The sequence below is a fragment of the Ovis aries genome, chromosome 4 (assembly GCF_016772045.2).
Source record: "Ovis aries strain OAR_USU_Benz2616 breed Rambouillet chromosome 4, ARS-UI_Ramb_v3.0, whole genome shotgun sequence".
In the NCBI taxonomy this organism is placed as follows: domain Eukaryota; kingdom Metazoa; phylum Chordata; class Mammalia; order Artiodactyla; family Bovidae; genus Ovis; species Ovis aries.
In genome coordinates, this window is record NC_056057.1 from 48579914 (window position 1) to 48594513 (window position 14600).

A 14600-nucleotide genomic window follows, 5' to 3' on the forward strand; every position below is an offset into this window, starting at 1 on the left:
ATCATGGGAGCGAGGAAGGGACTCCATGATCCTGATGAGCACCCATGGATAGACGGGGTGGGCCTCCTATGGACTGGCCCTTAGTAGGATGAACAAATAAGCCTGTGTCCCTTTCAGAGCAAGTGATGCTGGGGAGGGGAGCCCACAAGAGAGCTGGGCTGAGCACTGGGAACCAAGGAGGACAGGCTCTCAATTCCCCAACTTGTACAAAGACTTGACCAGTTGCCAGAGCTCTTCAATAAAATGTTAAAGAGTCCAAGCTAGTTTCCAACTTTGACGCCAGTACCTGCTAAGGTTATTTTCTCTCGCACTTGTCTCTTCCCTTTTCTCTGCCATCATTTCAATGAACAGTACTTGTGAACATTTTCATACCACATCATGTCCCAAGTTCTTTTAAGGGAAGAGACTGAATCACATTTGCTTTGTTATTGTTTTTCAGCTGCTAAGTCATGTCTGACTCTGCAACCCCATGGGCTGCAGAATGCCAGGCTCCCCTATCCTCCACTATCTCCTGGAGTCTGCTCAAATTCATGTCCATTGACTGGGTGATGCTATCTAACCATCTCATTCTCTGTCATCCCCTCTTCTCCTTTTGCCTGCAATCTTTCCCAGCATCAAGGTCTTCTCCAACGAATCAGCTCTTCACATCAGGTAGCCAAAGTATTGGAGTTTCAGCATCAGTCCTTCCAATGAATATTAGGGTTGATTTCCTTTAGGATTGTCCTAATTCCTAATACATGGGAGCTGTGTTGAAACAGTGTTGATTAAAGCCAAGACATTGAATCAAAGCCAGAAGTCAGAATATGGTGGTTGGGATAAGGATGCTGAACTCAGAAGCAGGGGGCTGTTTATATGCATTGTCTGTAATTGATGTAGGATCCAGTGACCAGCTTCTCAGGGTACTGCCAATCAGGGTCAAAGGCTCAGACCAACTGATCCAGAGTTTTCTTGAATCAAGAACCATTAAGCCAGAGAACTGCCCATTTGGGCCTTCATTCTGTTGCTTCAGAAAGGTTCCATGGGCCATGAATATAAACTGTGACATGAACAACCTCACTTCCTGGGGAAAGCTGCATAGGTGTGCTTAGTTATGCTTTTTCCCTTGTTTTTTAGTATCTCCTGATTTCCCCTTCAAAGAGTTTCAGAATGTCTGCTAACGGGACTCTCATCTCCACAACAGAATTTGACTTTGAAGCAGGACACAGCAGGTAGCCTTTGCCAATGACCTTACTTGAAGTACCTTTTATCTGAGGGTCCAAGAGCAGGCCTGGTGCAGCCAGGGAGGCCCTGAATGTTTTGTGGCCTTGCTGCCAGGTTCAGAGGGTATTGAGCTCCAAAGAGGGATCAGGAACAAGGCCATTATCCAGAAGGCCTCCTTCCCTGTCCAAAAATCCTACTCTCTGGACCACAGGGATGATGGTGTGGGAGAGGGTCCCTGGGGCATCTGGAGGATTGCCTTGGATGCCCTTCTGGCTCCAGGGAGGTAGCCGTCAGAACTGTCCACTGACATTAGAGCAAAACAGTGGAGGCAAGCAGGCCTCTGAGGAAGGAGATGAGGAGAGTCCAGGGTTAAAGGATGAAAACACAGAGGTTTTGGGGTCAACCATGTTTGGCTCTGGGCTCTGCACCAGGTATGAAAACCAGGGCTGCTTAATCTGCGCAGCCTTGGTTTCCTTACACAGGTGTAGAAGGCACTTTGCTGGGATGTCATGAAGAAGGATGGGACAGAGTGTGTAACATGGAGACCGTGAGATGGCAGCCCTGGACAGTAACTATAGGATGAGAAATGGAAGGGCCTTAGAGATGAGGAAAGAAGATCTAACTCTGCAGGGGCATATGGAGAGGGGGTGGCCGGAAAGGGGAAAGACTTTCCCCACTCCCTCCACCTCATTTGTGGTAGTGTCAGCAAAGCTTGACTCCCTCCCTGACTTGGGCTGTTTCCTGGCAGTTATCATCTCATTGTGGAAGTGAGAGACAGTCAAGGACTCGGAGCCTCCACGGAGCTGCACGTGAACATCGTGAACATCAATGATGAGATCCCACTCTTCACCAGGTAGGCCTCGAGGCATGGGGAGGGGTCCCAAGTGGCCGAGTCTCTTCAGACTCATTTCATCCCCTGTGGAGGGCTGCCCCTTGCCCTGCCTGGAGGTAAAAGGAGGTAAAAGCAGAGGGAAGAGGCTCCAGACCATCAGGGTCCTTTACCTGGACCTCTGGAATCCCACCTTCCACCTCAGTTCCCCTGCATCCACAGCCCGTAGACACGTGCACCATGGGATTCTTAGGATGTTGGGGATGGGGCGGGGGCCACACACCTTGGCCTTGTGCAAGGCCTGCCAGTGGGCACATGTAGAAGGTAAATATGAGGTACTCATAGGATAAAGCACCCACCGTTAGTAAGAACACAATCCTAGAGAACGTCATTAGTCCAGACACTTTCCTTCCTCTTGGGATATCATTTTCCACTCTTGGGATATCATTGTCTCTGACTGAGGGAAGGGCTGTTTTGATGATGCCTAAGGGATCTGCTCACTGCTGGGTGCTCTGAGTTTCTTCCTGCTGTGGTGGATCCAGGACCTGTGTCTGGCAGCTCCTCCATACAGTTGACATGAGGAAGTGAACCTGGTGGAGACGGCCTGTGGGAGTGTGCCTGGCGGTAGCGTGGGCACAAAAGGGAGACCAGAGCCTGTCACCCATAGGAGGATTTAGGAGAGGGAGGTGGGATTCTGAGCCAGCATATGACTCTGCAAACAGCCTGACTTACTGGTTACAAAATTCTGCCTGCCCCAGTTTCTGAGCCAGGCTCAAAAACCACCATAAGGAAACTGGCAAAATGCCCTGCCTTGGTTCACTGTATTCATGAAACAAATTCAGCTCAGGAGATCCCACCAACAAAAAGCCACTGGGCCCCAGAACTATGTAGAATGCTTGCAAAGTATTCTGAGTTTGAGGTATTAAAGCCACTCACAGGCTGAGTGCCTTTTGGCAAAACACACCACTGTTTTGAAACTTCTGGATATTATCACAATCTATAGCCCAGATGCTGGGTGTCAACGTGAAGGGAACAGCAGCAGAGATACTCCCATGAAATACTTCCTATCCATGCCTGTTGCCAGGTTAAGCTCAGAAGGATGACTCAGTACATTCCTGCTGACAGGCTCCTGCAGGAGCATAGTACAGGCAGCTTATAAATAGTTGTGACATTCCAGCTTGGATTCGGACTCAAGTATTGGCCAACATGGCAATGAGGATTCATCAGTGATCCCCAGAGGAAGGTGATGGTGGTGGGGCTGGAGCTGACACGTTCTGTGATCCCCTTCCCAGTCTGTGAGGTGGGAAAGCAGACTGTCAAGTTCACCCACGGGACAGAACTTGTAGGCCATCTGGTTTGAACCATGTCTTTCAAAATTAAGCAGTTCGCCTCTGCAGAAAGAGAACATGACCTTGGCTGTTTGGTGAGGCCCCCAGAGATGGCTCTGGAACTCTGGTTCTCACTTTCAGTTTGAGAGATGAACCTGTTAGGCTCCACCCCAGACAGGAAGCATGAACTATGTGACTGTCTAAAAATTTGTTTGAAAAAAATAGTCGACTTTCTTTCAGAGTATTCCCCTGGATGTCAGTAGGGATGGGTCTGGAAGAGCTTGTGGTCTAGAAGGACTTGTGATCTAAAAGGGGGCAGGGTGGCTGCTCAGTTGGAGCCAACCTAGTCCCTCAGCCATCTGCTCCTTCAACAGGTTTGCTCAGTTTCAAACTGGATGCTGACTTTGAGGGTTTCCTGGTTCCCTTGAACCACGATACTTCTTTCCCTCCAAATCAGTGCTTGGACTAAACGTTTGTTGTTGTTCAGTTGCTCAGTCATGTCTGACTCTTTGTGACTCCATGGACTGTAGCACACCAGGCTTCCCTGTCCTTCACTGTCTCCCTGAGTTTGCTCAAACTCATGTCCATTCAGTTGATGATGCCATCCAACCATCTAATCCTTTGCCGCCCCCTTCTCCTCCTACCCTCAATTTTTCCCAGCATCAGGGTCTTTTCCAATGAGTCAGCTCTTCACCTTAGGTGGTCAAAGTGTTGGAGCTTCAGCTTCAGCAGCAGTCCTTCCAATGAATGTTCAGGGTTGATTTCCTTTAGGATTGACTGGTTTGATCTCCTTGCTGTCCAAGGGACTTTCAAGAGTCTTCTTCATCATCACAGTTCAAAGGCATCAATTCTTTGGTGCTGAGCCTTCTTTGTGGTCCATCTCTCATATCCATTCATGACTACTGGAAACTTGGGACTAAACATAAGTTATTTAGTTCAGTATTAACACAATTAATTCCTCAAATGGACTTGAGTAGACTGAGTTTGAGTATGAAGTAGAAATGAAAAATGTGGAAGCAACTCTCCTCTCTTGACTATTTGTTAAGGTTCTGCAATGAACACAATCAATTCAAGTACTATTTCTGTTGTTGAATATGTCTCACCATGGTATTCCTGGATGGTGACGAATGTCTCAGTGTTTCCTGGACTTGCAACATGCACTCCAGGATGCTGCCACTATGAAAGCTGGGCAGCTGAGTATAAGAGTACCTGACTTACATTCACCGTCTACATCGCAGGCAGAGTGCTCTATGTTTTTGCAGAGATCCTTGTTTTAGAGTTGGGCAGGAGGGTCTTTCTCTTTTTTGCCCATCGCTTTTCCATTCACTCGCAGTCCTTTCCAACCTTGTACCAGATAGTGTAGACACAGTTTAGAGGCTTAAAAGACACCATCTCAGGTCATCCTGGATTCACCTCCTTTCCCCTGAGTGTGGCCATGGGCCCTGGCTCTGGTGAGCCAGTGTCATGGAGAGAAGAGTAAGGGGAGTGGTAATATCAGAGCTTCCCCTGTCAGGGAACTGCCAGGGTCCTGGTTTTAGTGCATTTGAACAGATTTCTACTGTGTCTCAGGGTGACACTTCTAAGTTAAGTGATATTTTATACACACTTGGGCCTTGGATCCTCAAGCCAAATAAACCACAGATTTTATCTTCTGCCAGGCTCAATATCAAGTCAGCCAAGGAAAGGATGTTCTATCTAGGCAATTGTATCTTCACCAATAGCCTGATCAGTTCTCCTCATGGGACCTGAGTTCCTGGAGCACCCAACGTGGACTAGATGAGCCCACAGAACAGGGTCTTAAACAGCTGCACTCCTGACATGTCAAGAAGGACACTTTCTGTGGTGGGGCTGTCCTGGGCATCACAGGTTGTTAAGCAGCATCCCTAGTCTCTATTCACTACATGCCAATAGCAGCCTGCTCCTCTAGTTGTGACAAACAACAGAATCACCTGCAGCTGCAAACCACTGTCTTAGAAAAAAAAAAAAAAGGAGACTGGGAGGAAGGGGATTTCTCTCCCAAGGTGTCCTCTGTCTGTTCTATGAGAGGCTGGGAACCTGTGGCTTTTACCTCTAGGATCCCTTACAATGCGTCTGTTCTAAGTTGCTTCAGCTGTATCCAACTCTTTGCAACCCTATGGACTGTAGCCTGCCAGGCTCCTCTTTCCATGGGATTCTCCAGCAAGAATGCTGGAGTGGGTTGCCATGCCCTCCTCCAGGGGATCTTCCTGACCCAGGGATCGAACCCACCACCCTTACGTCTCCTGCACTGGCAGGTAGGTTCTTTACCCCTAGCACCACCTGGGAAGCCCAATTCCTTACACATGTAGTCTTTCTCAAACTTTAAAGTGCATACACATCCCCTGGGCATCTTTGAAAATGTTGATCCTAATTCAGTGTCTGGAGGGGCTAGAGGTCTGTCTGCAGATGCCGCATCCTCAGGAAGCTGGTTTAGAAAAGCAGGAACCACATTTGGGGTAGAAAGTGTGAGGCGTGGAGGTAGCATGGTTATCTTAGCGATCTCTTTGTTGGAAGTTAACAGAACCCCCTCAATGTAGCATCCCCCCCAAAAAATCCAACATGTTAGAAACAGGGGCTCTCACACAGTAGAATAAGGACTTAGTGCAGCCTGAGAAGCCAGAGCCGAATCCCTCTCCCCTCTGTCGCTGCTGTTGGTTCCTACCACCCCTGGTTCCCTGGCCACACCAACTTTGTCCCTCCCTGGACCCCAGTGGGTGGCACAGTTTCCCTGAGAATGAGCTGTGTCCAGCCAATAAATGGGTGAAAGGTGGCTTCTGTGGGACCACCACTGGTGAGAGGTCCAGAGCCCTGGGGTGGCCTCTTGGCCTGAACAAGATTACTGTCCCCCAACAGTGGAGTGAGCCTTCAGGGGGTCACCCCACAAGTGAGGGCAGGCCCAGGATCTGGGGAGGAGCCTGGCCAGGGAGGGCCTGCCTCTGACTCCCCCAGAGGTCCCCTCCCCTTTCTCCTCCCTCTGGCCCTGCAGATGATGGCATGAAAACACAGGCATTCTGAGCTCATGAAATGAGTTCAATCCTTTGGATATAGGCTATAGTATTCCCCTCTTAAAGAAGCTCTCGCGTGGGAAAACTCAAATTTAGGAGACCGGGAAATTAGAGATGATAGAGATGACTTTGCCCCACAGAAGTGATTTTTCCTCCACAAAAGGACTTTCTGCAGAGTTATTTTAAATAATAAGCCTCCCTTGGTACATGCAAAATTACTCAATTACCAAGTTGTGCAGTTAACACTTCAAACCTATCTGTCTTGTTGCAAGGCAGTGGAAGTCTGAGGAAGGTGGGTAAGTTGGTAATTTGGGATTACCTTGTAAGAAGTCATCCTTGGAGGGCAGTGTACTGACCTTGGCTTCTGGCGGGTGGCTCGTTTCTCCCTTCAGAGAACTGACCTCATGGTTAACACAACTTGGAAAAGCATACACATTCTGTGCATGAATTCTGCCTCCTCGGCCTAAAAAAAAAGAACTAGAAAGTGAGCAGAGACACTAGAACAGAGAAGGTTCACAATTTATTGTGAACCTCTAGCAGCAGCTATGGGATGGGTGTCAGGAAACCATGGCTCTGGATATTGTGTCCAGAGAGATTTTCAGAAGAATTTAGGGGACTTCTGCACACATATTGGGAGAAGAGAAGACAGCTGGACAGGCCAATGATCCTTATTTTAAAAGATGTGAATGCTGAGACTGATCTCAAATGGCATCAGGCCTGCGTGGAGGCAGGGACTGAAGCCGATATAAATCGCTGCCATCACAGCGTGGTGACTTCTTTGCATCCACAGGGACGTGATCTTTGGAAACACAAAAGGCAGTCACCCCTCTTTTCAGCTGCTGAGTTCTCCCTCCCAAACAACGTTGATGCAGTTCCAACAGCTCAGCGCTATATTTAGCTTGAACCAAAATACCCACCTCCCAGACTCCACCCTCCTGTGCCCCTGAAAATTAGCTGTGTCTGCTGAAATTCTGTTCCAGCCTGACGCACATGTACACCATTCCTGAGGAGCTGAGTCTAGGAAGCATCGTGGCCCATATCATAGCGGAGGACCCTGATGACAGAGGTTTTACCAGCTTCCTTCTCTACAGCATCACTACTGTCAACAGCTATTTCATGATCAATCAGTGTAAGTCAAACACATACATCCTTGTAGATTCTTTAATTCAGCCATTTGGCTTGTTTTACAAATATTTTCTCTTTTGGTCTGGGGCATGCCTTTATATCTATAGACTATTATAAGTTATTGGAGTAATAGGTCTATTTTTATGGCTGTACCTCATGGCTTGCTGGATCTTAGTTCCCTGACCAGGGATTGAACCCAGGCCCTCAGCAGTGAAAGCACAGAGTCCTAACCATTGGGCAAGCAGGGAGTTTCCTATAATAGGTGTACTAAAAGCAGCTGGCCTAGGGGTCGGGGTCACTGAGCAGGGTCCTGTGCAACAGCTGTGTCACTACTTCCCCTTTGAGGCAGGTGGGTGTCTAGGGGCAAATGAGTTCACTATTGTGAGGGTACCCTGAAGCCTCCTAAACAGAGAACCCAGACCAGCACTGTCCGAAAGAAGCAGAAGACAGATTTGTAATTCTTAAGTCTCTAGGGGCCACAAAAAGTAGAAACAGGTGAAATTCATTTTAATAAGGCATTTTATTTAACCCTGAAGCCTCCTAAACAGAGAACCCGGACCAATCAATGTCCAAGACAGGAACGTACATGAGGGTTTTGTTTTGTTTTGTTTTGTTTCTTTTGTATGTGTATAGAGGATATTCTCTTTGTAAGCCAGTCCTCACATCAAAACGTTCTTTTCCAGTTTACTCCAAGTCTTCATCTGTCTCTGACTCTTCGTTTCTCTCTAGAGAGCCATGTTCTGACCTTTGCTTTCTCAGTGACTGGGGCCATCCAAGTGGCACGCAGGATAGACCGAGATGCAGGTGAATTAAGACAAAATCCAGTCATATCTCTGGAGGTTCTGGTGAAGGATAGACCCTCCGGGGGTCAAGAGAACCGCAAGCAGATCACCTTCACTGTGGAAGACATTAATGACAACCCCTCGACGTGCACCAAGTTCACCTTCAGGTATTTGCCTCACGTCACCCCTTTTAGGGGCCCTCGGCTCCTCTGCTATAGTCTGGCAGGGACTGAAGGATCATGGGCACTGGAGACATGCTCAATAATATAAGTGGATTTGAATTGTCTCTTTCAGTGAGAAACTTTCCTTCCTCATCATTTTTTCTCCTCTCTTCCACTTTCTTTCCTATTTGTATCTCCCTTCTTCATTTCCTTACTCTGTTAAAAAAATATTTTTATTTTGCTCTCCTCTACAACACGTTCATTTTCATTGGTGACAGGTCCACAGGACTTGTCAGACCCTCTCTGGACTGTGCCTTTTCTTTCTTTATTCGACTCATGGCAAGACCGTACTGCGGGTTAGCAGTTATAATAGATGATTCAGACTTAGGACCAGTAACTAGGAGCTCCCAGAGAAGCACGCCATCAGTAATATGAATAAATCAAACCGAGTGTTTACTTTAAACAAAGCATCTAATTCACTTTACACAACTTAATGGCCTGTAAACAAAAGGCAGCAGAGAAGAGGGGAAAGGCAGATTCAAGTGGGATACAAGTTCTTTTGGATATTTTGACCAGCTTTTTGTCTCACAATCTACTCACCATTATTTTTAAATACAGTCCCCTGTGATTTTGGGTTAATATGTCTTTTGGAAAACAGTACCATCTTTCTGGGCAGCAGAGGATGAGATGGTTAGATAGCATCACCGACTCAATGGACATGAACTTGGGCAAACTCCAAGAGGTTTTCATGTACCCTGTGTACACACTGTAATAGTCCCTTTACTAAACCTCCCAGAATTATCCTAATTTGCCATCTGCTTCTTGCTGAGGCTCCTATCAAATCAATAATAGCCTTGAAAATCTGACAAGTTCCTATCCCAACCCCAACAGCAGAATCTGTTTGATGGGTGGGAACAGTTGTCTTGGATAGTTAGGACTGGACTTCCATCTTCTACATAAATCAAACCCACCTCTGTTAAGAGAAGTCTGGTCCCTTGAATGCAGTCGAGATGATCCATAAACTTTACACTCTCACTTTCTTTGTGAATCTAAATCTATGCTAAGGCTACTGTGTAGCTCCAGGGCATCTTGGGAAATTCTCTTCCTCGTGTCCTGCTCTTCTAGACCCTCCTGCTTTCTCCTTTGTTCTCCTGCCCTGAGAGGTGGGGGAGGACGGTTGAAGAGTAAGAACTCTGGGTACGAATGACTGGAGAGGCTGTACTATCTCCAATCTTCCTGGTCAATTTTCTCCCCTCAGTGCATTTCTGATAAGTGTATCCTGTGGCTTCCTGCAGTACAGAGTCCCTTGATGTGTGAGAGGCAGTTTGCAGACTGCATTCCATATTAGCTGGTAAAATCACATTTTGAATATCCTAGACTGTCTTGATAATCTTCTCTCCAAATGACCCTTGAAGGTCAATACCAGCCAGGAACTGAGCTAACTGTGTTTTTTACTAAAGATAACTCCAAATAAGGTTCCAGGAGGGCTCTGGACTTTTCCAGCAGGCGTAACATGCAGTCTCTCCTCGAAAGCCAGAGCACGAGAAAGGGCAACAAAAGGGCTCCTTCTTCTGCCATCTTGGAAGTGGAAGTTTTTACTCCCAAACCCCAGCCTCATTTGCACACTCCGGGGGCTGGGAAACCCTGGACCGTATCACCCACCATCCTCCCATGCTTGGCATCTTCTCCATTCCCACCACACCAGAGTGGAAAAACACCATCAGATCAAAACTGAACCAAAGGACAGAACCGGTGTTGCCACAGGCTCTGACAGCCTCGCCTCTGAATGTGCATTCCTTCTTCAGGGATCTTGGCGTGGACCCTGCAGCGGGGTTTGGGAACTCAGGTAGAAGCGGGTGGGAGGGCGCCAAGCTGCCCAGGGATCCAAAGAGGCAGGTGGCTTTGTGCTGTGTTTCTCGCCACCCCTGTGGGTCCGGGCAGCCCGGAGATAGAAACAGCCCCTGCGGCTTTCCCAGGCTGGTGATGAATGAGCCCATGGCCCTGATGGAGGCATCAAAGGCTCCGTGACAGCCCCGCTCTGGTTGTAAATTGTCAGGCGCTTGGCTGAAAGTGCTTGGCAAGCTGTTTGTGAGCCATAGGCGGAGGAGGTCAACGACTCATAAGGCGGCTGGGCCTGTCACCTCTGCGTGGGGAAGGAACCGTGGTCAGATGACTGGGAGTGAGGGCAGCCTGCCTTTGAGGCAGGGAGTGATGAATGAGGGGGAGTGGTGTTCCAAGTCATGCATTTAGGGGAAAAATACCAAGTGGCAGGAGAGAATGAAAAGAACATGCCAGGTGGCCCTAAGCAACTGAAAGTGAAGGCCTTTTTTGGAGGGCGTGAAATGTCTGGCTTCAGGACCCTAGAGTCTTTGCATGATTGCAGCCTCCTGGCTTCTGCAGACTTGTACTCAGAGCTCATATTCCTGAACCCTTTAGGGCCTGGAGAGTCACTGATGGAACCTAAAGTAAAATGTACTGTGAGTCTACACTAACAATAGAGGATACTGCCTAGATATATCAGCTTTCTGGGATAGGTCTTGAAACTACTCTGAACCAGTCATTCTTCATCTGTAACATGGGGACAAGAATACAAACCACTTGGTGATGAGGGGATGAAATACAGAGCATATTGAAAAGCAGAGACATTACTTTGCCAACAAAGGTCTGTCGAGTCAAGGCTATGGTTTTTCCTGTGGTCATGTATGGATGTGAGTGTTGGACTGTGAAGAAAGCTGAGAGCCGAAGAATTGATGCTTTTGAACTGTGGTGTTGGAGAAGACTCTTGAGAGTCCCTTGGACTGCAAGGAGATCCAACCAGTCCATTCTGAAGATCAACCCTGGGATTCCTTTGGAAGGAATGATGCTAAAGCTGAAACTCCAGTACTTTGGCCACCTCATGCGAAGAGTTGACTCATTGGAAAAGACTGTGATGCTGGGAGGGATTGGGGGCAGGAGGAGAAGGGGACGACAGAGGATGAGATGGCTGGATAGCATCATTAACTCGATGGACGTGAATCTGAGTGAACTCCGGGAGTTGGTGATGAACAGGGAGGCCTGGCATGCTGCGATTCATGGGGTCACAAAGAGTCGGACACGACTGAGCAACTGAACTGAACTGAACTGAGGATGCATAGAGTTGGTATTTAACAGACAGTATCTGTTCTAAGCATCCAGACATCATGCAATCAAGATAGGAGCAGAGATGCTGGGACTCCTGTCCAGATGAGACACAGAGGCGATCTTTGCCCGTGGTGGCATCATGGAAGTGTAGTTACACCTGCAAGAAAGACCACTTTCCCAGAAGTAAACCCAGTTATCTTCAGCAGCCCAAGACCATCCTCACCGTCAGTCTTGGCTCCATGTTTGCCAAGCCCATTTTAGCTGCCATGAAGAGCTAATGTGGAAGGTAGAAAGCAGCATAATTTGGTTGTAGAGAGAAATGATAGTACAGAGAATCAGAGAATTTAACTCATGTTGATGCTCGGAGAACAAGATGCCAAGACAGGATTAAAGGCGCAAGGCTTTTGTTAGTGGAAATGCCTATGGGAGAAGATGGGGACAGAGCTAGGCTAGGCTGCAAGAGCCATCAGATCGTGATGCAAGCCTGACCTAAGTAAAGGAACATGGGAGGATACGTGGGTGAGAATGTTCTAGTCAGCTATGCAGTCCATGAACTTGGCTAGGGCAATGGGGAGTCCAGAAGCCAAAGTCAGCTGTCATGGGACAGGAATGAATCTGCCTTAGTATCTCTGTCCTGCCCTGTCATTGGCACATGACCTCACTGCAAATCCAGCAATGGGTTTTAGAGCCTAGCAGCTGGGATCTGCAGTCTATTATCTTCCCTCAGCTGAAAGTCTTCAAGGCACATTCTCATGACAGCCATAATATATTTTTGTAAGAAATTCTGCCCAAGGCAAAACATGATTGTGGTAGGTACAGAAAAAAGAAAAGGAGGAAAGAAAGAAAAGGAAAAAGAAACAGCACTCATACAAATTCCTCTCTGCCTATACACAGGCTGTTTTGCAGTGTGATTTTGCCATTCCTCCCACTGAAAGATGGGTATCTCCTTCTACTCCTTGAATCTGGACTTAACCAGGTGAATTGCTTTGGCCATCAGAACATTCACAAACATGGCACTGCAGGGGCTTTAAAAGTGTTACACGTTGGGACTTGCCCTCTCTTGCAACTTTTGGAAGTAGCACTTCCTAAGATCTCCATGAGAAGAGCCCAGCCTAGCCTCCTGGAGCATGAGAGACAATACAAAGGAGAGACCACCCACCTTCCCACCAGAGGTGTGAGTGAGGCTTTCCAGGAGCATCAGCCCCCAGCAAGCCATCAGTGACCAGACAGACCAGCCAAGCAGAACTAGAAGCAAAAGCAAATGGATAACCAATACTGTTGTAAGAAAGAATAAGTGCCCATTGTTTTAAGCCCCTAGGTTTTGGGCTGGTTTGTTTTGTAGCAGAAGCTAACTGACAAGTCTATTTTCCAGATGGAAAAACTGAAACCTGGAGACACATGAAGACACTCAATGAACTGAAGCCTGGAGGTGTTAACCACACTTCCTTGGAGTCTTCCACTCCAAGCTGGGCTTGACCAGATGCCTCTGAGTTTGGCAGCAGCTTTACTCATTTGCGTGTTATTAATATTTGCCTCACTCCAGGAGTGAACTGAGATTGGGACCCAGAATTCCACCCTTGATAAACCTCTATTGAATGAATAATGCTAAGGTGTTTGGAGGACCTTCCATGCCTTTGAAGTCATGAGAACACAAGTAGAGGCATTTCTAATCTTCTAAGCATGGGAGCGGAGGGGTGTAGGGGTACAGGGATCTCTCCCAATCAGATTATGAACGCCTGCATGCAGGGACATAGTTTATATTTCTCTTATATTTTTCTTCACTCCTGTACTAGTCCCATAAGCTGCCATTCATTCATTCAACAAGTACTTCCTGAGCATGCCAAGAACAAAGCAGATAAAGATCTTCACCCTTGTGGAGCTTCCATTCTTGGAGCCAGGGGTCAGGGGGACGGGACAGGTAATAGGCAGGATAAGTAAGTAAACTATAAAAGTGTATTGAAAAAGGAGAAGTGCCAAGCATTAAACGTAAAGCAGGGAAGGGGAGAGGGAGCAATGGGCAAGGGGAGTTGACATTCTAGATGGGGTAGCCAGGGAGCCTCCTGAGAAGGTGCCATTGATTCAAGACTAAAGAAAGAGAAAGAGCAAGCAGTGTGCACGTTTATGGGAGGAGCGCTGCACAGTAACTGCAGTGGCCCTGAGGCCAGGGCCCAGGGAGTGTCCAGGAGCATAGGGAGGCCAGGGCAGAAGGACAATGAACGAGAAGAGTTAGTAGATGAGCTCAGACAGGTAAGGGGTAGGGGTGAGTGGCGGGCACGCATCGTGAAAGGCGCTATAAATCGGAGTTAGGACTTGGAGGGAAATACGGAGCCTTTTGGGATTTAAGAGCAGAGAAGTGGGATGATCTGACAACACTTTTCACAGGCTCCCTCTGGCTGCTGTGCTAAGAATCTTCTGAAAGGAGGCAAGGACAGAGCAGGGACACCAGCTGGGTGGGCAGTGCCTTAACCACAGACTTGCTTTCAGTTGAAATGAAAGTTAGGCTGTCTAGCCTAAGGCCTATGTTAGAAGGAACACTCAGTCACCATTTGTTGGGGAAAATATTGAATCGTGTCTTTTTGCCAGCATTATGGTGCCTGAGAGAGCAGCCAGGGGGACGTCGCTTCTGGACCTGAACAAGTTCTGCTTTGATGATGACAGCGAAGCACCAAACAACCGATTCAACTTCACCACGCCATCTGGAGTGGGGAGAGGCAGCAGGTTTCTACAGGATCCAGCTGGCTCTGGGAAGATCGTGGTCAGTTAATGGGCATTGCATCACCGAAGCGGCACTGGGGAGGTTGGTCTAACATGCATAGTGCTCCCTCTGCCCCACAGAGAGAAATTTCCGAGGCAACTTCCTCTCCGACTGACTGTAACTGACAAACTGATAGTGCCTCTGTTTTCCGCATTTGTTCTTTATTTTACCCAAGTTCCAGGAATTGTTCGTTACGCATGGTCATGCCTGGGGTGCTAGGGATTGGATTCTCTCTTGCGTGGCTCGCAGTTGGCAGCCTGTGAGTCTGGTTAGCTGC

The 14600-nt window shown here is 47.8% G+C and overlaps 1 protein-coding gene and 1 long non-coding RNA gene across 7 annotated transcripts in view; one reads left to right on the forward strand and one right to left on the reverse strand.

Annotated features, from left to right (window-relative positions):
* Positions 1-14600, forward strand: part of CDHR3 (cadherin related family member 3) — a 70743-nt gene that overhangs the window by 38012 nt on the left and 18131 nt on the right. For all 4 annotated transcript variants that reach the window (XR_009600401.1, XR_009600402.1, XR_009600403.1 and 1 more), the window contains exons 5-9: positions 1114-1208; positions 1949-2053; positions 7361-7509; positions 8265-8454; positions 14152-14323. Coding sequence is in view for 1 of the 4 variants with exons in the window: in XM_060414677.1 (XP_060270660.1) it covers positions 1114-1208; positions 1949-2053; positions 7361-7509; positions 8265-8454; positions 14152-14323 (711 nt within the window). In the remaining 3 variants the exon portion in view is untranslated. The remainder of the gene's footprint in view (positions 1-1113; positions 1209-1948; positions 2054-7360; positions 7510-8264; positions 8455-14151; positions 14324-14600) is intronic.
* LOC121819397 (uncharacterized) overlaps positions 1-14600 on the reverse strand; it is a 41230-nt gene that overhangs the window by 20235 nt on the left and 6395 nt on the right. For all 3 annotated transcript variants that reach the window (XR_006059622.1, XR_009600405.1, XR_009600404.1), the window contains one exon: positions 6737-6843. This is a non-coding gene — a long non-coding RNA (uncharacterized LOC121819397). The remainder of the gene's footprint in view (positions 1-6736; positions 6844-14600) is intronic.